Consider the following 20,531-nt stretch of genomic DNA (forward strand, 5'->3'; position numbering starts at 1 on the left):
AGGGGACTCTCAGTCTGCTATAGCCAGTTTCTATGTACCCTTAAGACCCAGATATCTTCCATCTCATTCCAATGGATGCAGCTACTGCTGTTCCCATTTGCAGGTCCAGCTAGTAGTGAGACTGAACATGTGTTTCAAAGATGCAGATAAACACACACATGATACTAACACAGCTAAGCTAACACAGAGCAATGCCTTTACCAGCACTCACATAGACACCAATAGCACTCACATAAACATGAATGCAGATAGCCCAATTCTGTTCTTCCTCTCCAGCTGATCAGGACTGAAGTGTTGAGGATGAAGGTGTTTGACACGTTTATGATTTAGTCAATTCAGAATTTATTAATAGTATAAGGTAAGTCAAAGGTTAAATTTTAGCAGCACTTAACGATTGACTAATTTTAAAGATTTACAAGTAATTCAGTAAAATATATTATGATCAAAACAGCAACTTAATTACAGATTCAAAGATGACAAGATTCACACTAACTTACTATAAGGTATCTTAAATCAAAGTGTATAGATACATATATATGTATATATAAACATAAAACATAAGACAAACAGGTACAAACAAACAGAAATATTTGGGCCCAGTGATATATGCCACCCACACTTGTAAAGGCAAATGTATGTATTTAAAGACGCATTTAAGTAGAGGTGGATGAAGGAAGCTAGCTTATAGTTAAGATTTCCCTCTTTGAGTTTAGAGTAAATACAATGCATCAGCATTCCTTAACAGGTGATAGTTGAGACTCAAGAAGGCTGGAAGCTAGCTTATAGTTAAAATTTCCCTCTTTGAGTTTAGAGTAAATACTCACAATGCATTGGCATTCCTCAATGGGTGATAGTTGAGACTCGAGAAGGCTGGCTTCGCCCTAGCAGACAATTCTTGTGAAGTTTGCACCTGAGAGGTGTCTCAGCTCTGGGGTGATACTGATCCAGGAGAGCTCTAAAGGGTCTCACTTAGAATCACTATTTATAGGATGCAAGATAATTGACTTTTGTCAGGTACTTTTCCAGCTTGGATGGTGAAATATTCTGGTATTTTCCACCAGTTGCCCAGACTAAAAACTTTTCTGGCATCTTCCCCTTTTTGGCCACAGCTCATGTACAGGTGTACCAGGTTGTCAGGAGGTGATTGATTTTCACTATTGTTCCCAAGTAATGAGGGAACAAGAATGTCACGGTTCAAGCACAGATGTACCAGGCCATTCTTGCTACCAAGCAAGCAAGAACCAGACACATTAAGGGGGCACCTTGATGCTTTGGTCTGCTGCTCAGGTATGTGGCTCAAAAAAAGGGGAGAAATTGCACCAAGTACCGAGCAGTTCAAGAGGGCGGGGTGGTTTGCACCACCACATGAAGTTGACTAGTGAAACATACACGAATCCTCACTCACGAGCATATCCCATTTATGGAATTGTTTTATTGACCATGACTACATAAGTCATTTATTTGGTTTTTACTTTCCTTATTCTATTTAAATGAAGTCCAATGGTAAAGTGATGGTGTGGTGGTTTAACCTTGGCTGGACATCAGTTATCCACCAAGCTGCTCTATCACTCCCCTCCTCAACAGGACAGGGAGGGGAGAAAAATAAGATGGAAAAAAAACCCAAAAAACATGTAGGTCAAGATAAAGGCAGTTTAATACAGCAAAAGGCCATGCACGGAAGCAAAGCAAAACCAAAAGATTATTCTCTACTTCCCATCAGCAGGCGATGTCCAGCCACTTCCTGGAAAGCAGGGCTTCAGTACACATAGCAGTTGCTCTGGAAGACAAACATTGTAAAAACAAATGCCCCTCACTTCCTCCCTCTCTCTCTCAGCTTTTTATTGCTGAGCAGACATCATATGGTATGGAATATCCCTTTGGTCAATTTGGGTCAGCTGTCCTGGCTGTGTCCCTTCCCAAGATCTTGCCCACTCCCAGCCTGCTGCTGAGGGAGGGAGAAATATTGGAGAGAGGGCCTTGATGCTGTGCCAGCACTGCTCAGTAATAGTCAAAACACTGGTGTGTTATCAATACCTTGCTATCTACCAATACACAGCACAGCACTATGAGGGCTGCTATGGGGAAAATTAACTCCATCTCAGCCAGACCCAATACAGATGGAAAATTTAAGTGAACTGATTTCCAGAAGCTGGTGGAGTTCTACCAGTTTTATACTAGAGTGAAAGTCAAGTCTAACTTTTACGTACTGCTTTCCAGTCAAGGCAAATTGTGAAGTGAGTATGATGTATATGCATAAAACTAATGTTATTTTTATTCTTTCATAAAGGGGGAACTCCAAATACCATTATTATGGGATTCGTGTCAAACCAGATTCTCCCCTTAATCGACTACAAGAGGACATGCAATATATGGCTATGAGACAGCAACCCATGCAGCAGAAACAGAGGTACAGTGTTAAATGAAACTACTTTTTCATATTTCTAGTTCTTGGAGACTTACCTGTCCTCATTTATGTGGCACAGTTGAACCTCTAATGGAAATTGTTTAATTTCTCTTGTAAAAAATAAAGGTTTGTCAGATCTGCAGCTGATATCACTAGAGTCTAATATCAATAGACATGAGAGAGTATATACCTAAAACCTCATAAATTTAAAAAAAGTGATAATAAAAGTAAAATATGATGCAATTCTTCTGAACAGATGCTCTTTGGCAGTCTTGGTTATTTTCCCACAACCTGAAAAAAAATAAAATAGGAGCTTTGAATTTCAAATTCTGTTGTTCATTTTAATTACTTTAAGCAGCACATATATAAAATGATAGAAGAGCTTGTGATTAGGTTCAGCTTTGTGTTGATTTCCTCCTCCTGGCAAGAACTGATGTATCAAAACCCTGGACTTGAGGAGAGAAGACTTGGGCCTCTTCTGGACTCTGCTTGGAATAATCCCATGGGACACAGTCCTATAGGGCAAAGGGGTCCAGGAGAGCTGGTTGATTTTTCAAGGATCACCTCCTTGAAGCTAAAGAATGGTCCATCCCAACATGCAGGAAGTCAAGCAAAGGTGGCAGGAGGCCTGCATGGATGAACAAGAAGCTCCTGACAAAGCTCAAACATAAAAAGAAAGTATACAAGAGGTGGAAGCAGGGTCAGGGAACCCAGGAGGAATATTGAGAGACAGTCTGAGTGTGCAGGGATGGTGTTCGGAAAGCCAAAGCCCACCTATGAAAGACAAGAAGATGATTGGGAGTTGTCAGCATGGACTTATGAAGGGGAAATCATGCTTGACCAACCGAATAGCCTTCTACAATGAGGTGACTGGCTCAGTGGATGAGGGGAGAGCAATGGATATTGTCTATATTGACTTAAGCAAGGTTTTCAACACTGTCTTCCTGTCAGGGAGCAGCGAGGGCTAGCTTGTCCCTAAAGGATGAGGAGTTGGGAGTCGAGCAGCATAATATGCACGGCAAGGACCAGCCTGGACCCGGTCCCACAGCATCCACATGAGGCAGCAGGGCAGACCAGGAGATGGCAGTCAGATTCAACCAAGAGTCCAGATCATCAGACAAATTTGTGGTGATGAGGCAGGTCAAAGGTCAAGCCAGAAAGTCAATCCTTGGGTTGGTGTCCAGATCAATGGGATCCATAGCCAGCCACAGGCATGGCTGTGGCTGAACTAGAGATCAGTACTCCTACAACATAGGGATCATATCTATGTGTATAAATACCTGATGGGATGGTGTAAAAGACTGAGCCAGACTCTTCTCAGCAGTGGGCAATGGGCACAAATTGAAAAACAGGAAATGTCATTTGGTTGGAAGTTACCTGTCGTGGTTTAACCCCAGCTGGTAACTAAGCACCATGCAGCTGCTTGCTCCCCCCTCCCCCCTCCAAGGGGATGGGGAGGAGAATGTGAAAAAAACCCAACAGTTTGTGGATTGAAATAAAAATAGTTTAGTAGAATAACAAAGGAAGAGAATAATAATAATAGTAATAGCAATAATAACAACAACAATAATAATAAATAAATAAATAAATAAATAAATAAAAACCCAAGTGATGCACAAATGCAATTGCTCACCACATGCAGAAGGAAAAAAACCCAACAATCTAATGCCTAGTCCGAGCAGCAAATCTGCCTGGGCTAGTTTCCCCAGTTATATACTGAGCATGATATTATATGGTAGGGAATATCCCATTGGCCAGTCTGGATCAGCTCTCCTGGCTATGCTCTCCCAGCCTCTTGTGCACCTGGCAAGGTGTGAGAAGCTGAAAAGTCCTTGATTTAGTGTAAACACTACAACTATGTAGCAACAACTAAAAACATCAGTGCATTATCAACATTATTCTCAAACTAAATCCAAAACACAGCACTATACCAGCTACTAGAAAGAAAATTAAATCTATCTCAGCTGAAACCAGGGCAGCACCTCTGGAAATAATCTAGTCCAACCCCCCCCCCAGCTCAAAGCAGTATCAGCTAGAGTAGTTTGCCCAAGATGTTGTACAGTTTGATTTTGAATATCTTTAAAGACTGAGACTCCACAACCTTCCTGGGCAACATGTTTCAGTGTTCAACCACCCTTAGAATAAAAAAAGAAAATTAAATTCTCTTATGTTTAAGTGGAATTTCCTATATTTCAATTTGTGCCCATTGACTTTTGTCCTTTCACTGGATACTAATGAAAATACTGTGGATCTGCTTTATTTATTCCATCCAAACGGTATCTATATAAAGTAGTTTTGAAGATCTTTGTTCATCCCCTAAATCAGTTCAGATGTGCAAAGATTTCAGTAAAATAAGTTTCCAAATCCCAGGCATTCTAAATAGATGAAATGCAGAGAGCAGGGAGCTAGATAGACTGTGTGATATTTAGAAGGTGAAAAACTTAGTACTGTCTCTTTTCTGTGCAAAATCAGATACTTTTCAGAAAAGTGTGTTTTTCCAACATAAAAATTAGAAATTTTCATTGAAAAATTGGGAACTCATGAACCAATTGTTATCTATGCAATGTTTTGTGCAAAAACTGCCAACTTTGAAGTTTTTGACTTAAAAATTTTTGATGGAAAACTAGACATTTTAAAAGCAAGAGTAGATGTTTTCATAATATTTTTATCACATTAAATTATGCTTATCATAGTAATTTTAAACAAAAATTTATATATATATAAATCACCAGTATTTCTTATTCCAGTATGTTTAATACAATTTTGTTGTTCTCTAGCATGCAGAAATCTTTACTTATACTTTTTTTTTCTGTTGATATCCTTATTTTGCAGTTTTTAGGATACAGTTTGGTCAAATTTTCCCCTGAAATGTGCATGGGTGGAGGGGAAAGCTTGAAAATATCCATATATTTGCTTGTTTATTTTAATGCAAATCAAGATTCTTATGTATGTACTACACCTCAGAAATTACGGTTTTGGGGGATGGAGGGGAGGATAAAAGAGCCACATGTAAGAAAAACAAACACACACAAGCATGCATTTAGCTGCATTGCATTTTTTAAACACTGTGTATTTCCAAACTAAGACTTCTGCCAGAGTTATGAAGCATGCTTAGTATATATTTGAGAAGTTTGATATATATCTGTATATTTGTATAAAATTTATCTTACAGTATTCAGAACTCTAACATGTTTTAACATAAGAAAAAGGACTTAATACTATAGTTTGAATCATTAGGAGTAATCTTTCTTATTTTCCAGTTTTATTAATGTTTCTAGTTTTATTTAAAAACTAAAAAAAAATAATATGTGTGACAGTTCTCTTATAAGACATTCAGAGAAAAGACAATCTAAGAACCATGTTTCTTTTTCCCTTCTGATTACTCAAACTGGGAAATGTTATTTATCTTAAGTCCTTTAGAATCAGCTGTCAACTGTGTTAGCTTTTTCTGTTCAGTTGTATCAATTTTATTCCTCCTACATCAGTCACATCTAATTGGATAGACACTTCTAGTTCTTGACTTCTTGACAAACAGTGTAGGCTGAATTTATGCTACAGATCACTTTTCTTCATTCTTTCTTAATTTGAAAGGTCATGCAACTTTCCTACTTGTGTCACATTGTACTGGGTATATGTAGCAAGGTTTTGGTAGTGGATAAGGGGCTGCCCTGTGCTGGATACAGCTGGTTCCAGATGGCTCAGCAACAGACCCAATGCAGGCCAAAGCTGAGCCAATCAACGAAGCTAATGATGCCTCTGTGAAAACATTCTTAAGACAGGGCAAAAACCACCAGACACACAGAGGAGGAGGGGAAAAAACCCAGCAGTATGAATGCCAAGGCCAGAGAAGAAGGAGGGGGAGGAGGTGCTCCATGGTGCCAGAAATGGTATTCACATAGCAGCTTGTGGAACAGACCATGCTGGAGCAGTTGGATATTTCATGAAGGAACAGCAGCCCATGAAGAACCCATGCTGGAGCAGAGGCAACATGTGAGAAAGAAGGAGTGGCAGAGAGATACTGTTATGTACTAACCATAACACCCTCCCACCCACATTCTTGAGATGCTTATTGCCTCACTGAAGGGACTGCATGTAACCTGTGACAATAACAAGAGGGGAAAGGAGTGAGCAATTTCTCACCTGATGACTGTACACTCAGACCGCACACTCAGAACATCCCAGAGTTGGTCCTGCAGTCGTGCCACCCCTCCCCAACTATCCCCTTTTTATGCTGAGCATGATGTTATATGGTATGGAATATCCCCTTTGGCTAGTTTGGGTCACCTGTCCTGGCTGTGTCCCCTTCCAGCTTCTGGTGAAAATTAACTCTATCCTAGCTGAAACCAGGACATTATCTACCCCTTATTCTATAGCATGTATGTCATGCCCAGATCCTACACTTCCAATTAATAACCACCACTTTACCTGTCTTAGAGACATATATATATACACGCACACACGGAGATATCATTCCCTTAGTCTATAGGCCATCCCTCTAAAATGTCCGTTGAGTTCATTTAGTTCACTACCTTGGGCTCAATCTGTCATAACAGTCTCTCAGGGCAGGAGATATGGTGTGTGCTGTTGGATTGTTACATGATGCTTCTGGAGCTCGCAGCTGGTCTGTCTGACGTGGTCCGTGCACCCAGGTCTTTGAGCAAAAGCAATCCCACAGATGAGTTTGCTTTTGTCTGAAGCAGGGCTAACCCAGACTGTCTTCCCCAATATATTCTTCATGCATACTATGGGGACTTTATCTCCTTCTACAGTACATGGAAGTTTTGATTGTGCACGGCCAGCTCGATTGGTATACTCCCTAGAGTTGACTAACCAGGTGGCCTTTGCTAAATGTGTATCCCAATGTTTGAAGGTCCCAGCACCCATTGCTTTCAGGGTAGTCTTTAGCACCCCATTGTATTGTTCGATTTTCCCAGAGGCTGGTGCATGATAGGGGATGTGAAACACCCACTCAATGCCATGCTCTTTGGCCCAGAGTGTCTATGAGGTTGTTTAGGAAACAACCTAGATTGCTTAGGAAATGAGTCCCTTTGTCTGCCTCAATTCTTTCTGGGGTGTCATGTCCCAATTCTTTTCTGGGGTGCAATGATACAAATCAGAAGCTCCTTCCATAATATCAGTCCTCCTACTCTGTCTGGGGAACTGCCCACTGGAAATCAGAGCAGCAATTTTCCTGGAAGAACCCACATTTGAGATTGTTTTTCCTTGCAATTCACATACTCATGCCTATAGGGTCGAGGTAGGTTTTCCATCCCACTTCCTCATGTCCTCTCCATGGTCATGCAGGTAAAACCATCGTGTGCCTTATGGTGTGTACCATCTATATCCTCTCTCTTGAGCAGAGGAATACTTACATTTAATAGTTGAGATACTGCTCCATACAGGTGGGGAATAGGACATTCTCTTTGAGTTGCTGGACCTTCTAGGACAAGGGAGGAAGAGACACTTTCTTCATATTGTTGGAGTCGGCCAGCTATTTTATCCACTGTTGATGCCTCTTTGCTTTTGCAGTCGATTACTGCCAATGAGTTGGCATAAGGTGATGATGTGCTCCGTGCAAACTTCCGCCACATGGGTCGGGTACATTGGACTTAATCAGGATCTGTGGGTAACTGCGCATTGTCCAGGTCATAATAAACCATCTCCTGCATGGCTAATTCCCTCAGGTACTGGATACCTCTCTCCATGGTGGTCCACTTGCCTGCTTGACATACAAAATCTTCACTGATGGGATACTTTTCCCTCACACTTGGCAGGAGTTGCCTCCAGAGGCTGAGGGCTTGTATCTTTTTCCCAATCACCTTGTCAATGCCCCCTTCCCTAGACAGGGATCCCAGCTGCTTGGTTCCCTGCCCTCTAATTCCAGGCTACTGGCCCCATTATCCCACCATCAGAGCAGCCAGGTAATGATGTGCTCCCCTGGAAGGCAGCTGAAATCTTTCCGCATATCTCGCAGCTCACTCAGGGACAGGGATCGGGAGATTACCTCTGGTTCTGCCTCTTCCTCCTGTTCTCTCGAGGTTCATCGCCATCCCTTACTAAGCGAACTGATTTCTTTGTGTATTTCTTCTTGTGTATAGGGGCAACTGATACCAGCACGAGTTGGTTTTTTGGCTCAGCTACCCTGCCTGTCACTGAGGTTTGAGTAGCTGTCCTGGTTTCAGCTGAATTTTCTTCATAGTAGCTAGTATGGGGCTATGTTTTGGATTTGTGCTGGAAACAGTGTTGATAACATAGAGATGTTTTTATTATATAGACTTGTTGTTGTTGTTGTTGTTGTTGAGCAGTGCTTACACAGAGTCAAGGCCTTTTCTGCTTCTTGCACCGCCCTGCCAGTGGGATGGCTGGGGATGCACAAGAAGTTGGCAGGGGACACAGACAGAATAGCTGACCCCAACTGACCAAAGGGATATGCCATACCATATGATGTCATGCTCAGCTTATAAGGGGCTTGGGGAAGAGAAAGGGGGGGAGTGAGCAAGAGGCTGCATGGTGTTAGTTGCCGGATGGGACTAAACCACGACAGTAGCCACAGTGCCTGCTGTGGGGGTTGGAGTAGCCACAGTGCCTCTCACAGGGGTTGATCTCTGTATGGTATTCTTAAATAGTTGTTTAACCCTAAAGAAATCCTGAACCACATCCAAGAGACCTAGCAGTAGGAACATTGACGTGGTTTAGGCCCAGCCGGCAGCAGGGTACCACACGGCCGCTCGCTCACCCCTCCCCCAGCATGATGGGGACAACAAAAGGCTTGGGTCGAGATAAGTACAGGGAGGGATCACTCACTAATTATCATCACAAGCAAAACAGACTGAACTTAGAAAAGAGATTCATCTAATTTATTACTAAACAAAACAGAGTAGAGGAATGAGAAAAATAACATCAACTCTTAAAACACCTCCCCCCACCCCTCCCATCTTCCCGGGCTCAACTTCACTCCGGGCTTCAACCTCCTCCCCCCTCAGCGGCACAGGGGGGCAGGGAATGGGAGTTACGGTCAGTTCAGCGCACGTTGTTTCTGCTGCTTCTTTCTCCTCAGGGCGAGGACTCCTCTCACCATTCCCCTGCTCCAACATGTAGTTTCTCCCACGGGCTACAGTCCTTCACGAACTGCTCCAGCATGGTCTCTTCCATGGGGTGCAGACCTTCAGGAGCAAACTGCTCCAGCGTGGGGTCCCCCACGGGGTCACAAGTCCTGCCAGCAAACCTGCCCTGGCGTGGGCTCCCCTCTCCACGGGTCTACCGGTCCGGCCAGGGACTTGCTACAGCGTGGGCTTCCCACGGGCCACAGCCTCCTTCAGGTGCCTCCACCTGCTCTGGCGTGGGGTCCTCCACGGGCTGCAGGTGGAATCTCTACACCCCCTCATCCTCCCTCCATGGGCTGCAGGGGGATGTCTGCTCCGGCGCCTGGAGCACCTCCTCCCCCCTCCTCCACCTCCTGCACTGACCTTGGTGTCTGCAAAGTTTCTTACATCTTCACACTTCTCTCCCCGGCTGCAAAAGCTTCCCCCAACTGGTTTTTTTCCCCTTCTTAAATATGTTATCACAGAGGCGCTGATTGGCTTGGCCTTGGCCAGGGGTGGGCCCGTCTTGGAGCCAGCTGGCATTGGCTCTGTCAGACACAGTGGAAGCTTCTAGCAGCTTCTCACAGAAGCCACCCCTGTAGCACCCCCCGCTACCAAAACCTTGCCACGCAAACCCAACACAAACATGCTGGTCTGAACATCCCAAGGATATTCAACATTCTCGAGAGCTATTGTAATCAGCCTGGAGAAAAAAGGGGAGGTGAAGGAAGGTCTCTCCCCCACATATTGGCTCTACAAGGAGAAAAAGTAAAAAGTGTAATTATTAGTAGGTTCCAACAGACAGCTCCCAAAGTATGGAGATGAAGCCATCACTGTCACTCCGCCACTGCTGAATACAGATTCAGCCACTGCTGAATACAAATATCAAACTGGTCTGACTATCAATGATCATCCCATAAGCCAGTAGTACACCGAACAGTAGAGTGATAACCTTAATCCAACACCCAGAGGTGACAAACCAAACCTAAACACTATCAGTGTTTATATATGGCAAGTAAGATGTTATATAACACAACTGTGAGAAAAACAACAAGGTAATAAACAGTGCCACAGGGAATAAATGCAGCAAGTAAGGGTTTACATACCACAGCCATGTGAACAAACAAAACACCATTGTGACCAGTGACTGTTTAAATATTATTATAAATACTTATAACAACTTGGTTTTAACACACTCTGGTCAGATTTGTCATTATCTCACCCTTTGTACTCTGTGTTGGGCACCAAAAAGGACTGTCATGGTTTAACTCCAGCTGGTAACTAAGAATTATGCAGCTGCTCGCTCACCCCTCCCATCTCCAAGAGAATGGGGAGGAGAATTGGAAAAAAAACTCGTGGGTTAAGATAAAGACAGTTCAATACGATAACAAAGGAAAAGAATAATAAACATAATAGGAATAAAAATAACAACAGTAATAATAACAATCATAATAATAATAAAACAAATGATGCATAAATACACTTGCTCACCACATGCAGAAGGAAAAAAAAAAAAGAACTCAACGCCCAGTTTGTTTATGAGCAGCAAATCTGCCTCCTGGCTAGCTTCTCCAGTTATATACCAGTTATATATATGATCTTATTGGCATCACAGAGACGCGGTGGGATAGCTCCTATGACTGGAGCATTGGGATGGAAGGATACAGGGTCTTTAGGAAGGACAGGCAGGGCAGATGAGGAGGGGGCATCGCCCTCTATGTCAATGACCAGCTGGAGTGCATGGAGCTCCACCTGGGGATGGAGGAGGAGCCCACTGAGAGCCTATGGGTCAGGATTAAAGGGAGGGCTGGGGCAGGGGACATCATAGCGGGGGTCTGCTACAGGCCACCTGACCAGGGAGACGGAGCGGATGAGGCCCTCTATAGGCAGATAGGAGCAGCCTCACGTTCACAAGCCCTGGTCCTCATGGGGGACTTCAACCACCCCAATATCTGTTGGAGGGACAACGCAGCTGAGCGCAAGCAATCCAGCAAGTTCCTGGAATGCATTGATGATGACTTCCTCCTCCAAGTGACAGAGGAGCCAAAGAGGAGAGGTGTCATGATGCACCTTGTTCTCACCAACAAGGAGGGCCTGGTAGGGGATGTCAAGCTCAAGGGCAGCCTTGGCTGCAGGGACCATGAAATGGTGGCATTCAAGATCCTTAGGGCAGCGAGGAGGGTGCACAGCAAGCTCGCTACCCTGGAGTTCAAAAGAGCAGATTTTGGCCTCTCCAGGGATCTGCTTGGTAGAATACCATGGGACAAAGCCCTGGAGGGAAAGAAGGACTCAAGACAGCTGGCTAATATTCAAGGGTCACCTCCTCCAAGCTCAGGAGAGATGCATCCCAACAAAGAGGAAGTCAAGCAAAAACACCAAGAAGCCCACGTGGATGAACAAGGAGCTCCTGGGCAAAGTCAAACAAAAACAGGAAGCCTTCAGAGGGTGGAAGCAAGGGCAGGTAGCCTGGGAGGAATACAGAGAAACTGTCCAAGCAGCCAGGGATCAGGTTAGGAGAGCCAAAGCCCTGACAGAAATAAATCTGGCCAGGGATGTCAAGGACAACAAGAAAAGCTTCTATAGGTATGTTAGTGATAAGAGGAGGATGAGGGAAAATGTGGGTCCCCTCCGGAATGAAACGGGTGACCTGGTTACCCAGGATATGGAGAAGACTGAGGTACTCAACGACTTCTTTGCCTCAGTCTTCACTGACAAATGCTTGAGCCACACTGCCCAGGTCACAGAAGGCAGGGACAAGGAGAATGAAGAACCACCCACTGTAGGAGAAGATCAGGTTCGAGAATATCTAAGGAACGGGAAGGTGCACAAGTCCATGGGCGCCGGAGCAGAGATCCCCCTGCAGCCTGTGGTGAAGACCATGGTGAGGCAGGCTGTCCCCCTGCAGCAGCCCATGGAGGGAGGATGAGGGGGTGTAGAGATTCCACCTGCAGCCCGTGGAGGACCCCATGCCAGAGCAGGTGGAGGCACCTGAAGGAGGCTGTGGCCCCGTGGGAAGCCCAGGCTGAAGCAAGCTCCTGGCTGGACCTGTAGACCCATGGAGAGAGGATCCCACGCCAGAGCAGGTTTGCTGACAGGACTTGTGACCCCATGGGGGACCCACGCTGGAGCAGTCTGCTCCTGAAGGTCTGCACCCCGTGGGAGAGACCCACGCTGGAACAGTTCGTGAAGGACTGTCTCCCTTGAAAGGGACTCCATGTTGGAGCAGGGGAATGTTGCGAGAAGTCCTCCCCTTGAGGAGGAAGAAGCAGCAGAAACACCGTGTGATGAACTGACCCTAACCCCCATTCCCCGTCCCCCTGTGCCGCTGAGGGGGGTGTGGAGGTTGAAGCTGGGAGTGAAGTTGAGCCCAGGAAGATGGGAGGGGTGGGGGGAGGTGTTTTAAGAGTTGATTTTATTTCTCATTCCTCTACTCTGTTTTGCCCAGTAATAAATTAGATGAATTCCCTCTCTAAGTTCAGTCTCTTTTGCTCGTGACGATAATTAGTGAGTGATCTCTCCCTGTCCTTATCTCGACCCATAAGCTTTTCATTGTACTTTTTCTCCCCTCTCTAGTGAACGAGGGGAGTGATAGAGCGGCTCTGGTGGGCACCTGGCCCTCAGCCAGGGTCAACCCACCACAAGGGCCTACAGGAAAAATGGTGAAGGACTGTTTATCAGGGAGTGTAGTGACCAGACAAGGGGTAATGGGTTTAAGTTGAAGGAGGGTCGATTTAGATTAGATGTTAGGAAGAAATTCTTCCCTGTGAGGAAGTGAAATTCTTCCCTGTGAGGGTGGTGAGGCACTGGAACAGGTTGCCCAGAGAGGTTGTGGATGCCCCATCCCTGGAAGTGTTTAAGGCCAGGTTGGATGAGGCTTTGGGCAACGTGGTCTAGTGGAGGGTGTCCCTGTCCATGGTATGCAGATTGGATTTAGATGATCTTTGAGGTCCCTTCCAACCCAAATGATTCTATGGCTCTATGATTCTATGATTCTGTTATATTATTTTTAATGATAATGTATAATGAAAATAAAGTTAAAAATTCTTACAAAATTAAATTTTTGGATTGCAAATAGATTTATTAAGTGACGTTAAGTTTATCCATAAGAGTTCAATGCTACCGTGATACTAGAGATTAAACTTTTGTCTTCTTAAAGTTGATTTCAGTTGTGCTGTTGATTTCAGGAGGGACTTTATTCTGGGCCTTTACAATAACCAAGCTTCATATTGAAGTCCTATATATAAAGATGGTGACAGAAGGTTTTTTTTTCCAAGTATTAACATTCCTAAAGTTATCATACTTTATGTTAATCAGGCTAAGAGGTCTTCTCTGGAAAAGTATACTTCTTCTATATACCATGTCCTATGTTGTTGTATAGTTAAATATGTCTGGAATTACCAGAACCTTGGATGCTTGCTTCTTATGGGTACTTTCTCATAAAGTAAAATCTAAGTAGTTACATAGGGCATTGCTATTATCTGTTTAATAAGATCAAAATGATAACATGTTCACAGCTGACTCAACTGCTTCTTAAGAGGAGTGTTTTCAGAGTGGAATTTGTTGATATTTCTAAAGTCAATACAAAGCTTTATAATCTGCACAGTGCAGTTTTAGACTTGAGTGACAGTTCACATGCATTGCATTCTGCACCAAGGTTTCTCTAGTTTTCCTTCTGGCTACAAGGCTATTTCAGAAGGATAAAGCTTCCAAGTTCTTATCACTAAGGCGTGGGGCAGAATTAATTTTCACTTATGTTGTAGATGGCAGGCAGAATCTTCAGCCTGTCAGTGTGATGGTCTTAACATCTGACCATCCAAACCAGGATTCCTATTTATATCTTTGTCCTTTTTATCCTTTATAAAAGCTTTTGTGACTTGACTGATTAAGAGTTTATAATATAATATTTTATTTTCATTCGCAAGGGACCTACAATGATCATCTAGTCCAACTGCCTCTAAGCATATTATTAAGGGCATTGTCCAAAAACCTCTTAAACACTGACAGGCATGGGGCATCTACTACCTCTCTAGGAAGCCTATTCCAGTGTTTGACCACTCTTTCTGTAAAGAAATGTTTCCTAATATCAAGTCAGAACCTCCCCTGGTTCAGCTATTTAGTTTAAGTGTAAGTAGCCTTCTCAGACCTTCTGAGCTCATAAGACATTTGTTACATTTTAAAATTATTTAAATTACTTTATCTCCAAACAGATACATGGCCCTTCGTAATGTGATTAAACTTTCTTTTTGAGCTACTTGATTCCTGGGAAGGCAAGTCCTTTGGAAAAGGAAAGATTGTGTTTCTGTTTAGTGTAAATGAGTTTTAGGTCTTAGTGGTATAGATTTTAAACTAAATTCCACAAGAAATTGGTAGTTGTCTTGTGATATCAGCTTTATGAATTTTATAATGCGTTGCCAATGTTCTACCTTTCCTTACTACAATTATTCTGATGCTATTTTTTTCTTGCGTGTGAACTAGCAAAACTGTGTATTGAGACTGAGAAATCAGGCAGAACAGAGTGTGATATTGCACTTACAAAAAAGTGAACATAAAGACTAATTTTGTATTTGATAGGTACAAGCCTGTGCAGAAAGTGGATGGAGTTGCAGATGGTTTCACAGGAAGTGGTCAACAGACAGGCACATCTGCTGAACAAACTATAATTGCCCAAAGTCAACATCATCAACAGTTTTTAGGTATGAAAAGATGTGTTATACTGTTGTATAAATAAAATAAATCCCATTATTGCCATGAACATCGTCATACAAATACAATAATTATTTTAGTTATGTTGCCCTGTTTAAAATTCTCACTGATAACAGAACAAAAAGATACTCATAGAAGCTATATGTTCTGTATTGTAAGACTTCTGCAATATTTAATATGCATCATGCAGACATAAAAGAAAAAATGCAAAATCTACTTGCATAGTAGATTTAAAATGTATTGCAATGCAATTGTGATGAAGCTTTTTATACAAAAATGCATGCAGAAAAATTTACCCTAAAAGCTCATTAATTTCCACTGGCTTCCCAATTTGTTGAATATGCACATAAATTGGGATTATATTTTTGCACTGCATTTGTGTTGACCATTGACAAGAAAGTGTATTGAGTTTGTGCTGCAACATTATAAATTGAAAGAGCCAAATAGTTAAAACCAGAAACCCAAGGTTCATGTTTAAAAATGTGCATTTTGTGCATTCATTGATGTAGCTAAGCATATTGATTTCTTAGTTGTGGAAGCAAAGGGTAATTTATTAATTTGCTAATGTAAAAAAGTTTATTAAATGTGTTATTGCAATAACTATACACTTAGTTTTGAGTTAATATATTGGGATTTTGAAGCACCATATTCTTTGGCTGAACCTTACTGTTACTGAAATCGTTGGGAACCTTAGGCTATAGTTTGCATGTTTTTGAATTTTCCCTTCCAATGCCCCCCCCCCCCCGCCGTTGACAGTGCATTTTTCCCCTCATACTAGTGTATCTTTTGGAAACATTTATGAGAAATAGCAAAGGCATATGTTGGCTACAGTTGAAAGTCTTGTAAATTTCAAATAAATATATGCTGCTGAGTCTACTAAACCATAACATGCATGACAATGCAAAAACTATTCAGTTGATCAAAACAAAAAGTATTAAATTATATTAATGTCTTATGTACTGACATGAATATTCTGCTTCATCCTGTCATACTCTGAAAATGTGTCTTAGCTTTTTTTATATACAGGTACAATATATATGTGAAATCATTTTTATCTGCTGTGTCAAGAATAATTTAACATCTCCTTTTGCTTAAAAAGATAGCTAGCTGGTTTGTTCGCAATTTTATTGCAACTTTAAAACATATTAAATATGAAAGACATTCCTCTTCGAGCATTATGACCTTCTAGACTTTATTTCTTTACATCATCCTTAAATGTTTTCTAATTGTACTGTAGTTGGCACTATTCACAATAGCTTTCTTCTGTTACGTTGTCATGGAAACAGATGCATCTCGAGTACTTCCAGAGTTTGGAGAAGTTGAAATATCTTCTCTGCCAGATGGTACTACCCTTGAGGACATAAAATCACTGCAAAGTCTTTATCGAGAGCACTGTGAGGTAAGAGAAAAGAGGCATTTCATATCACAGAATCATAGAATCATAGAATCTTTAAGGTTGGAAAAGACCTTTAGGATCATCAAGTCCAACTGTCAACCCAACACCACCGTGTCTACTAGACCATGTCCTGGAGTGCCATCATTCTTTGAAAAATCATGTCTTCTAATCAGAATCAGTACAACAGGATGACTGACAAAAAACACATTACAGCCAGCCTACTTGTATTTGATCTGCTCCTCAAATATTTCGCTTATTTTATCAGAAAGAACATTTGCAAAAAGACTTCTCTGGAATTTCTCTCTTTACAGGGAAAGAAAAGGCACTGGAACAGGTTGCCCAGAGAGGTTGTGGAGGCCCCATCCCTGGAAGTGTTTGAGGCCAGGTTGGATGAGGCTTTGGGCAATGTGGTCTAGTGGAGGGTGTCCCTGCCCATGGCAGGGGGCTTGGATCTAGATGATCTTTGAGGTCCCCTCCAACCCAAACCATTCTATGATTCTATTAAAAAATAACATGTAACAGAATACTGATACTGGAATGTAATCATGTGTAGGTTTTGAGAATTTTAGATAAATTGAACTTTAGATAATATATATACAGAGTTTTGCTTTTGTTTATAGGAGTTTAAATCAGATTAAATTGTTATTTCTAATGTTATGTTAAAAACAAACTTACTTTTTTCTTCCAGTTTTAAAGCAGCAGGTTATTTGAGAACTTAAGGCCACATTTCATATTGAATAACATGTTTTAAAATTATTGTTGAAGGTGCTTTAAAACATGTAATGAAGTAACAAAATTCATGAAATAGCAGGTTTCCTTTGTGTTTGTAATAGTTTAAAGTTCTGTTTAGGTGAATTCACCTGATATATGTGCTTAGGCTCTTTTCTGGAGGCTTCCTTGTATGTGCATTTGGCCTGATCTGAGTGTCTGTCCATACTAGTAAGGACAGTTGGAAAATTTGTTGCTAAAAAGTTATTAAAATGGATATTATATGTTTCTTTATAAACATACATTTTACTATTTTTTCTGCAAAATGATCAGGGGGGCGCTACATCGCTGGGAGGAGTTGGGGCAAGGGAGCGGGGATGAGGTAGAAGACTATCTGTACTTGTTTTATATTTTTTTAGGCAATAGTGGATGTTGTTGTGAATCTTCAGTTTAGCCTGATAGAAAAATTGTGGCAAACTTTCTGGCGCTATTCTCCCGCTGCTCCAGCTGACGATACAGCTATTATTGAACTGAGGTCAGTAAATGTCTCTTTTTGTTTATGGTTCAACATCATAATATAACAGGAGGAGTCAAATCAAATAAAGTCTTAGTTTTACATGTAGGCTAAGAATCTTTTCTGATATCAGTAGTTTTTCAGGTTAAATTTGTGTTGTCTGCTATTTGACATATAGGCTATTGGTATATGTCAAACTGCAGCCTTGAAATGATTGTATACATCTTCCATTTTTTCCTTTGTTTGGATGACAAAAATCAAAGTATCTTTTCACAATATACTGTCCAGTTTGTTTAAATTGCAAGGACTATTTTTATCATACCGCTGCATAATTTATGGGCTGAAGGAGAGCTTTGGAGGCCATTTTTCCCCAGTTTCATATGAGGAAGTTAGTTTTAACTGGATGTTACAATTTTTATTAAATAATCAATTTCAAAGTCCACTGTGCTTTTCTTATCTGTATGTAAATGCATTTTCATTTGTTACATTTATTCACACCAGCAATCTGAGTGAAATAGAAAGTCGACTTCCAAAAGGAAAATTGATTACTCTGTGCAAAAATGAGTCTATTCTGAAATGGATGGGTAATTGTGACCATGTGATGTACCAGGCTTTGGTGGAGATTCTCATTCCTGATGTCCTTAGACCTATTCCTAGTAAGTTAAACACAGAAAACATCTCGTAAGACTGTTGTTTTGTTTTGGTTTGGTTTGGTTTGGTTTGGTTTATGTGGTGATTTTTTTGTGCCTCATGAAACTTTTGGGAATGATTTTGAAGGATGTAAGCGTAGTGTGCGTCATCTTTAATTCTGTTGAGTAGGAAGGTGTACTGGAGGTATAGAATCATAAAATCATAGAATGGTTTGGGTTGGAAGGGACCTCAAAGATCATCTAGATCCAATCTGCATACCATGGACAGGGACACCCTCCACTAGACCAGGTGGCTCAAAGCCTCATCCAACCTGGCCTCAAACACTTCCAGGGATGGGGCTGCCACAACTTCTTTTGGCAACCTGTTCCAGTGCCTCACCACCCTCACAGTGAAGAATTTCTTTCTAACATCTAATCTAAATCGACCCTCCTTCAGCTTAAACCCATTACCTCTTCTGCTATCACTACTTGCCCTTGTAAACATTCCTCCTTCATCTTTCCTGTAGGCCCCCTTCAGGTACTGGAAGGCTGCAATTAGATCTCCCTGGAGCCTTCTCTTCTCCAGGCTGAACAATCCCAACTCTCTCAGCCTGTCCTCATAGGAGAGGGGCTCCAGCCCTTTGATCATCTTCGTGGCCCTCCTCTGGACTCGCTCCAACAGCTCAGTGTCTTTCTTGTACTGGGGCTCCCAGACCTGGACGCAGTGCTCCAGGTGGGGTCTCACGAGAGCAGAGTAGAGGGGCAGGATCACTTCCCTCGACCTGCTGGCCACACTTCTTTTGATGTAGCCCAGGATACAGTTGGCTTTCTGGGCTGCAAGCGCACACTGCTGGCTCATGTTGAGCTTTTCATCAATCAATACCTCCAAGTCCTTCTCCTCGGGGATGCTTTCAGTCCATTCTCTGCCCAGCCTATAGCTGTGCTTGGGATTGCCCCAACCCATGTGCAGGAGCTTGCCGTTGGCCTTGTTGAACTTTAGCACGGGCCCACCTCTCCAGCCTGTCAAGGTCCCTCTGGATGGCATCCCTTCCCTCCAGCGTGTTGATCACACCTCACAGCTTGGTGTCGTTGATGTAAGCATTGTATTTAAAGAAAAGGCGAGTGGATATTTCACGGCATATAGGAAAGTCTCTAGAAGTTTTAAGAATATATTTCCCTATGGAATATGCTTTTGTCATTGCAAATTCTAAGTTTTTATTAATTTTAAGATTAAAATGGGTTCCTTTACATGCTGGCTCTAGTCTACCTGACACTATGGCCCTGAGCCTGAGTCCATTAACGTCAGACAGTCTTTCTGCTGACTTCAGTAGGCTTTAGTTTAAGTTTTATGTATAAAATTTCTAGTTCTTAAAAAAAGAAAAATGTTTATGCTTTGTCATTTCATTTTTGAATAGTTAAATATTTATGTATTATCAATGGCTGCTAAAATCTTATCAGTTTTGATACCTATTAAACAAATATAACATTGTCAAACATTTTAAGTTTTGTTTATTATTCCAGTCTACTATACTTTCTATTCTATTTCCAGTATGAAGGACTCATCAATTGATTCTAGTATTATGATCAACTGACCATTATCAGGAATAGAGCTTTCTTTTCAAAGATGATTTTAGAGTATCCATCATTGCTCAAGCATGGTATTTTTTTATGGCTGCTTTTGGTAGTAAATAATTGGTTTCCAGGAAGGTTAAATTCTTTCCTAAAACATTTTTTGCATGTTCTGTATGTTGTGTTAAAAATTAAAAAGAAAATATATTTACATATATATAAAATAAAATATTTAATATTAAAAAAAATTACAAAAGAAATATTAGGAACCAACAGGGAAACACCTGTGAAATGCCTCAAAGGAATTAGGCAGAGTTCCTCTAAAAAGGTGATAAGGTCAATAGGCCCACTAAAGTGCCTCTATAGCAATGCATGCAGCATGGGTAACAAACAGGAAAAGATGGAAGCCACTGTGCACCTGGAAAGCTATGATCTAATCACTATCACTGAAACTTGGTGGGACGAATTGCATGACTGGAGCGCTGCAATCGATGGCTATGAACTGTTCAGAAACACAGGCAAGGAA

The 20,531-nt window shown here is 41.8% G+C and overlaps 1 protein-coding gene and 1 long non-coding RNA gene across 7 annotated transcripts in view; both read left to right on the forward strand.

The window, feature by feature from the left end:
- Nucleotides 1-20,531, forward strand: part of LOC142599166 (transcription factor RFX3-like) — a 162,744-nt gene that overhangs the window by 120,521 nt on the left and 21,692 nt on the right. For all 6 annotated transcript variants that reach the window (XM_075738929.1, XM_075738931.1, XM_075738932.1 and 3 more), the window contains 5 exons: nucleotides 2,288-2,407; nucleotides 15,058-15,179; nucleotides 16,476-16,588; nucleotides 17,713-17,828; nucleotides 18,309-18,463. In XM_075738929.1, the coding sequence (XP_075595044.1) occupies nucleotides 2,288-2,407; nucleotides 15,058-15,179; nucleotides 16,476-16,588; nucleotides 17,713-17,828; nucleotides 18,309-18,463 (626 nt within the window). The remainder of the gene's footprint in view (nucleotides 1-2,287; nucleotides 2,408-15,057; nucleotides 15,180-16,475; nucleotides 16,589-17,712; nucleotides 17,829-18,308; nucleotides 18,464-20,531) is intronic.
- Nucleotides 1-20,531, forward strand: part of LOC142599224 (uncharacterized) — a 620,151-nt gene that overhangs the window by 64,992 nt on the left and 534,628 nt on the right. The window lies entirely within an intron of this gene.

Source organism: Balearica regulorum, chromosome W (assembly GCF_011004875.1).
Source record: "Balearica regulorum gibbericeps isolate bBalReg1 chromosome W, bBalReg1.pri, whole genome shotgun sequence".
Taxonomy (NCBI): Eukaryota; Metazoa; Chordata; class Aves; order Gruiformes; family Gruidae; genus Balearica; species Balearica regulorum.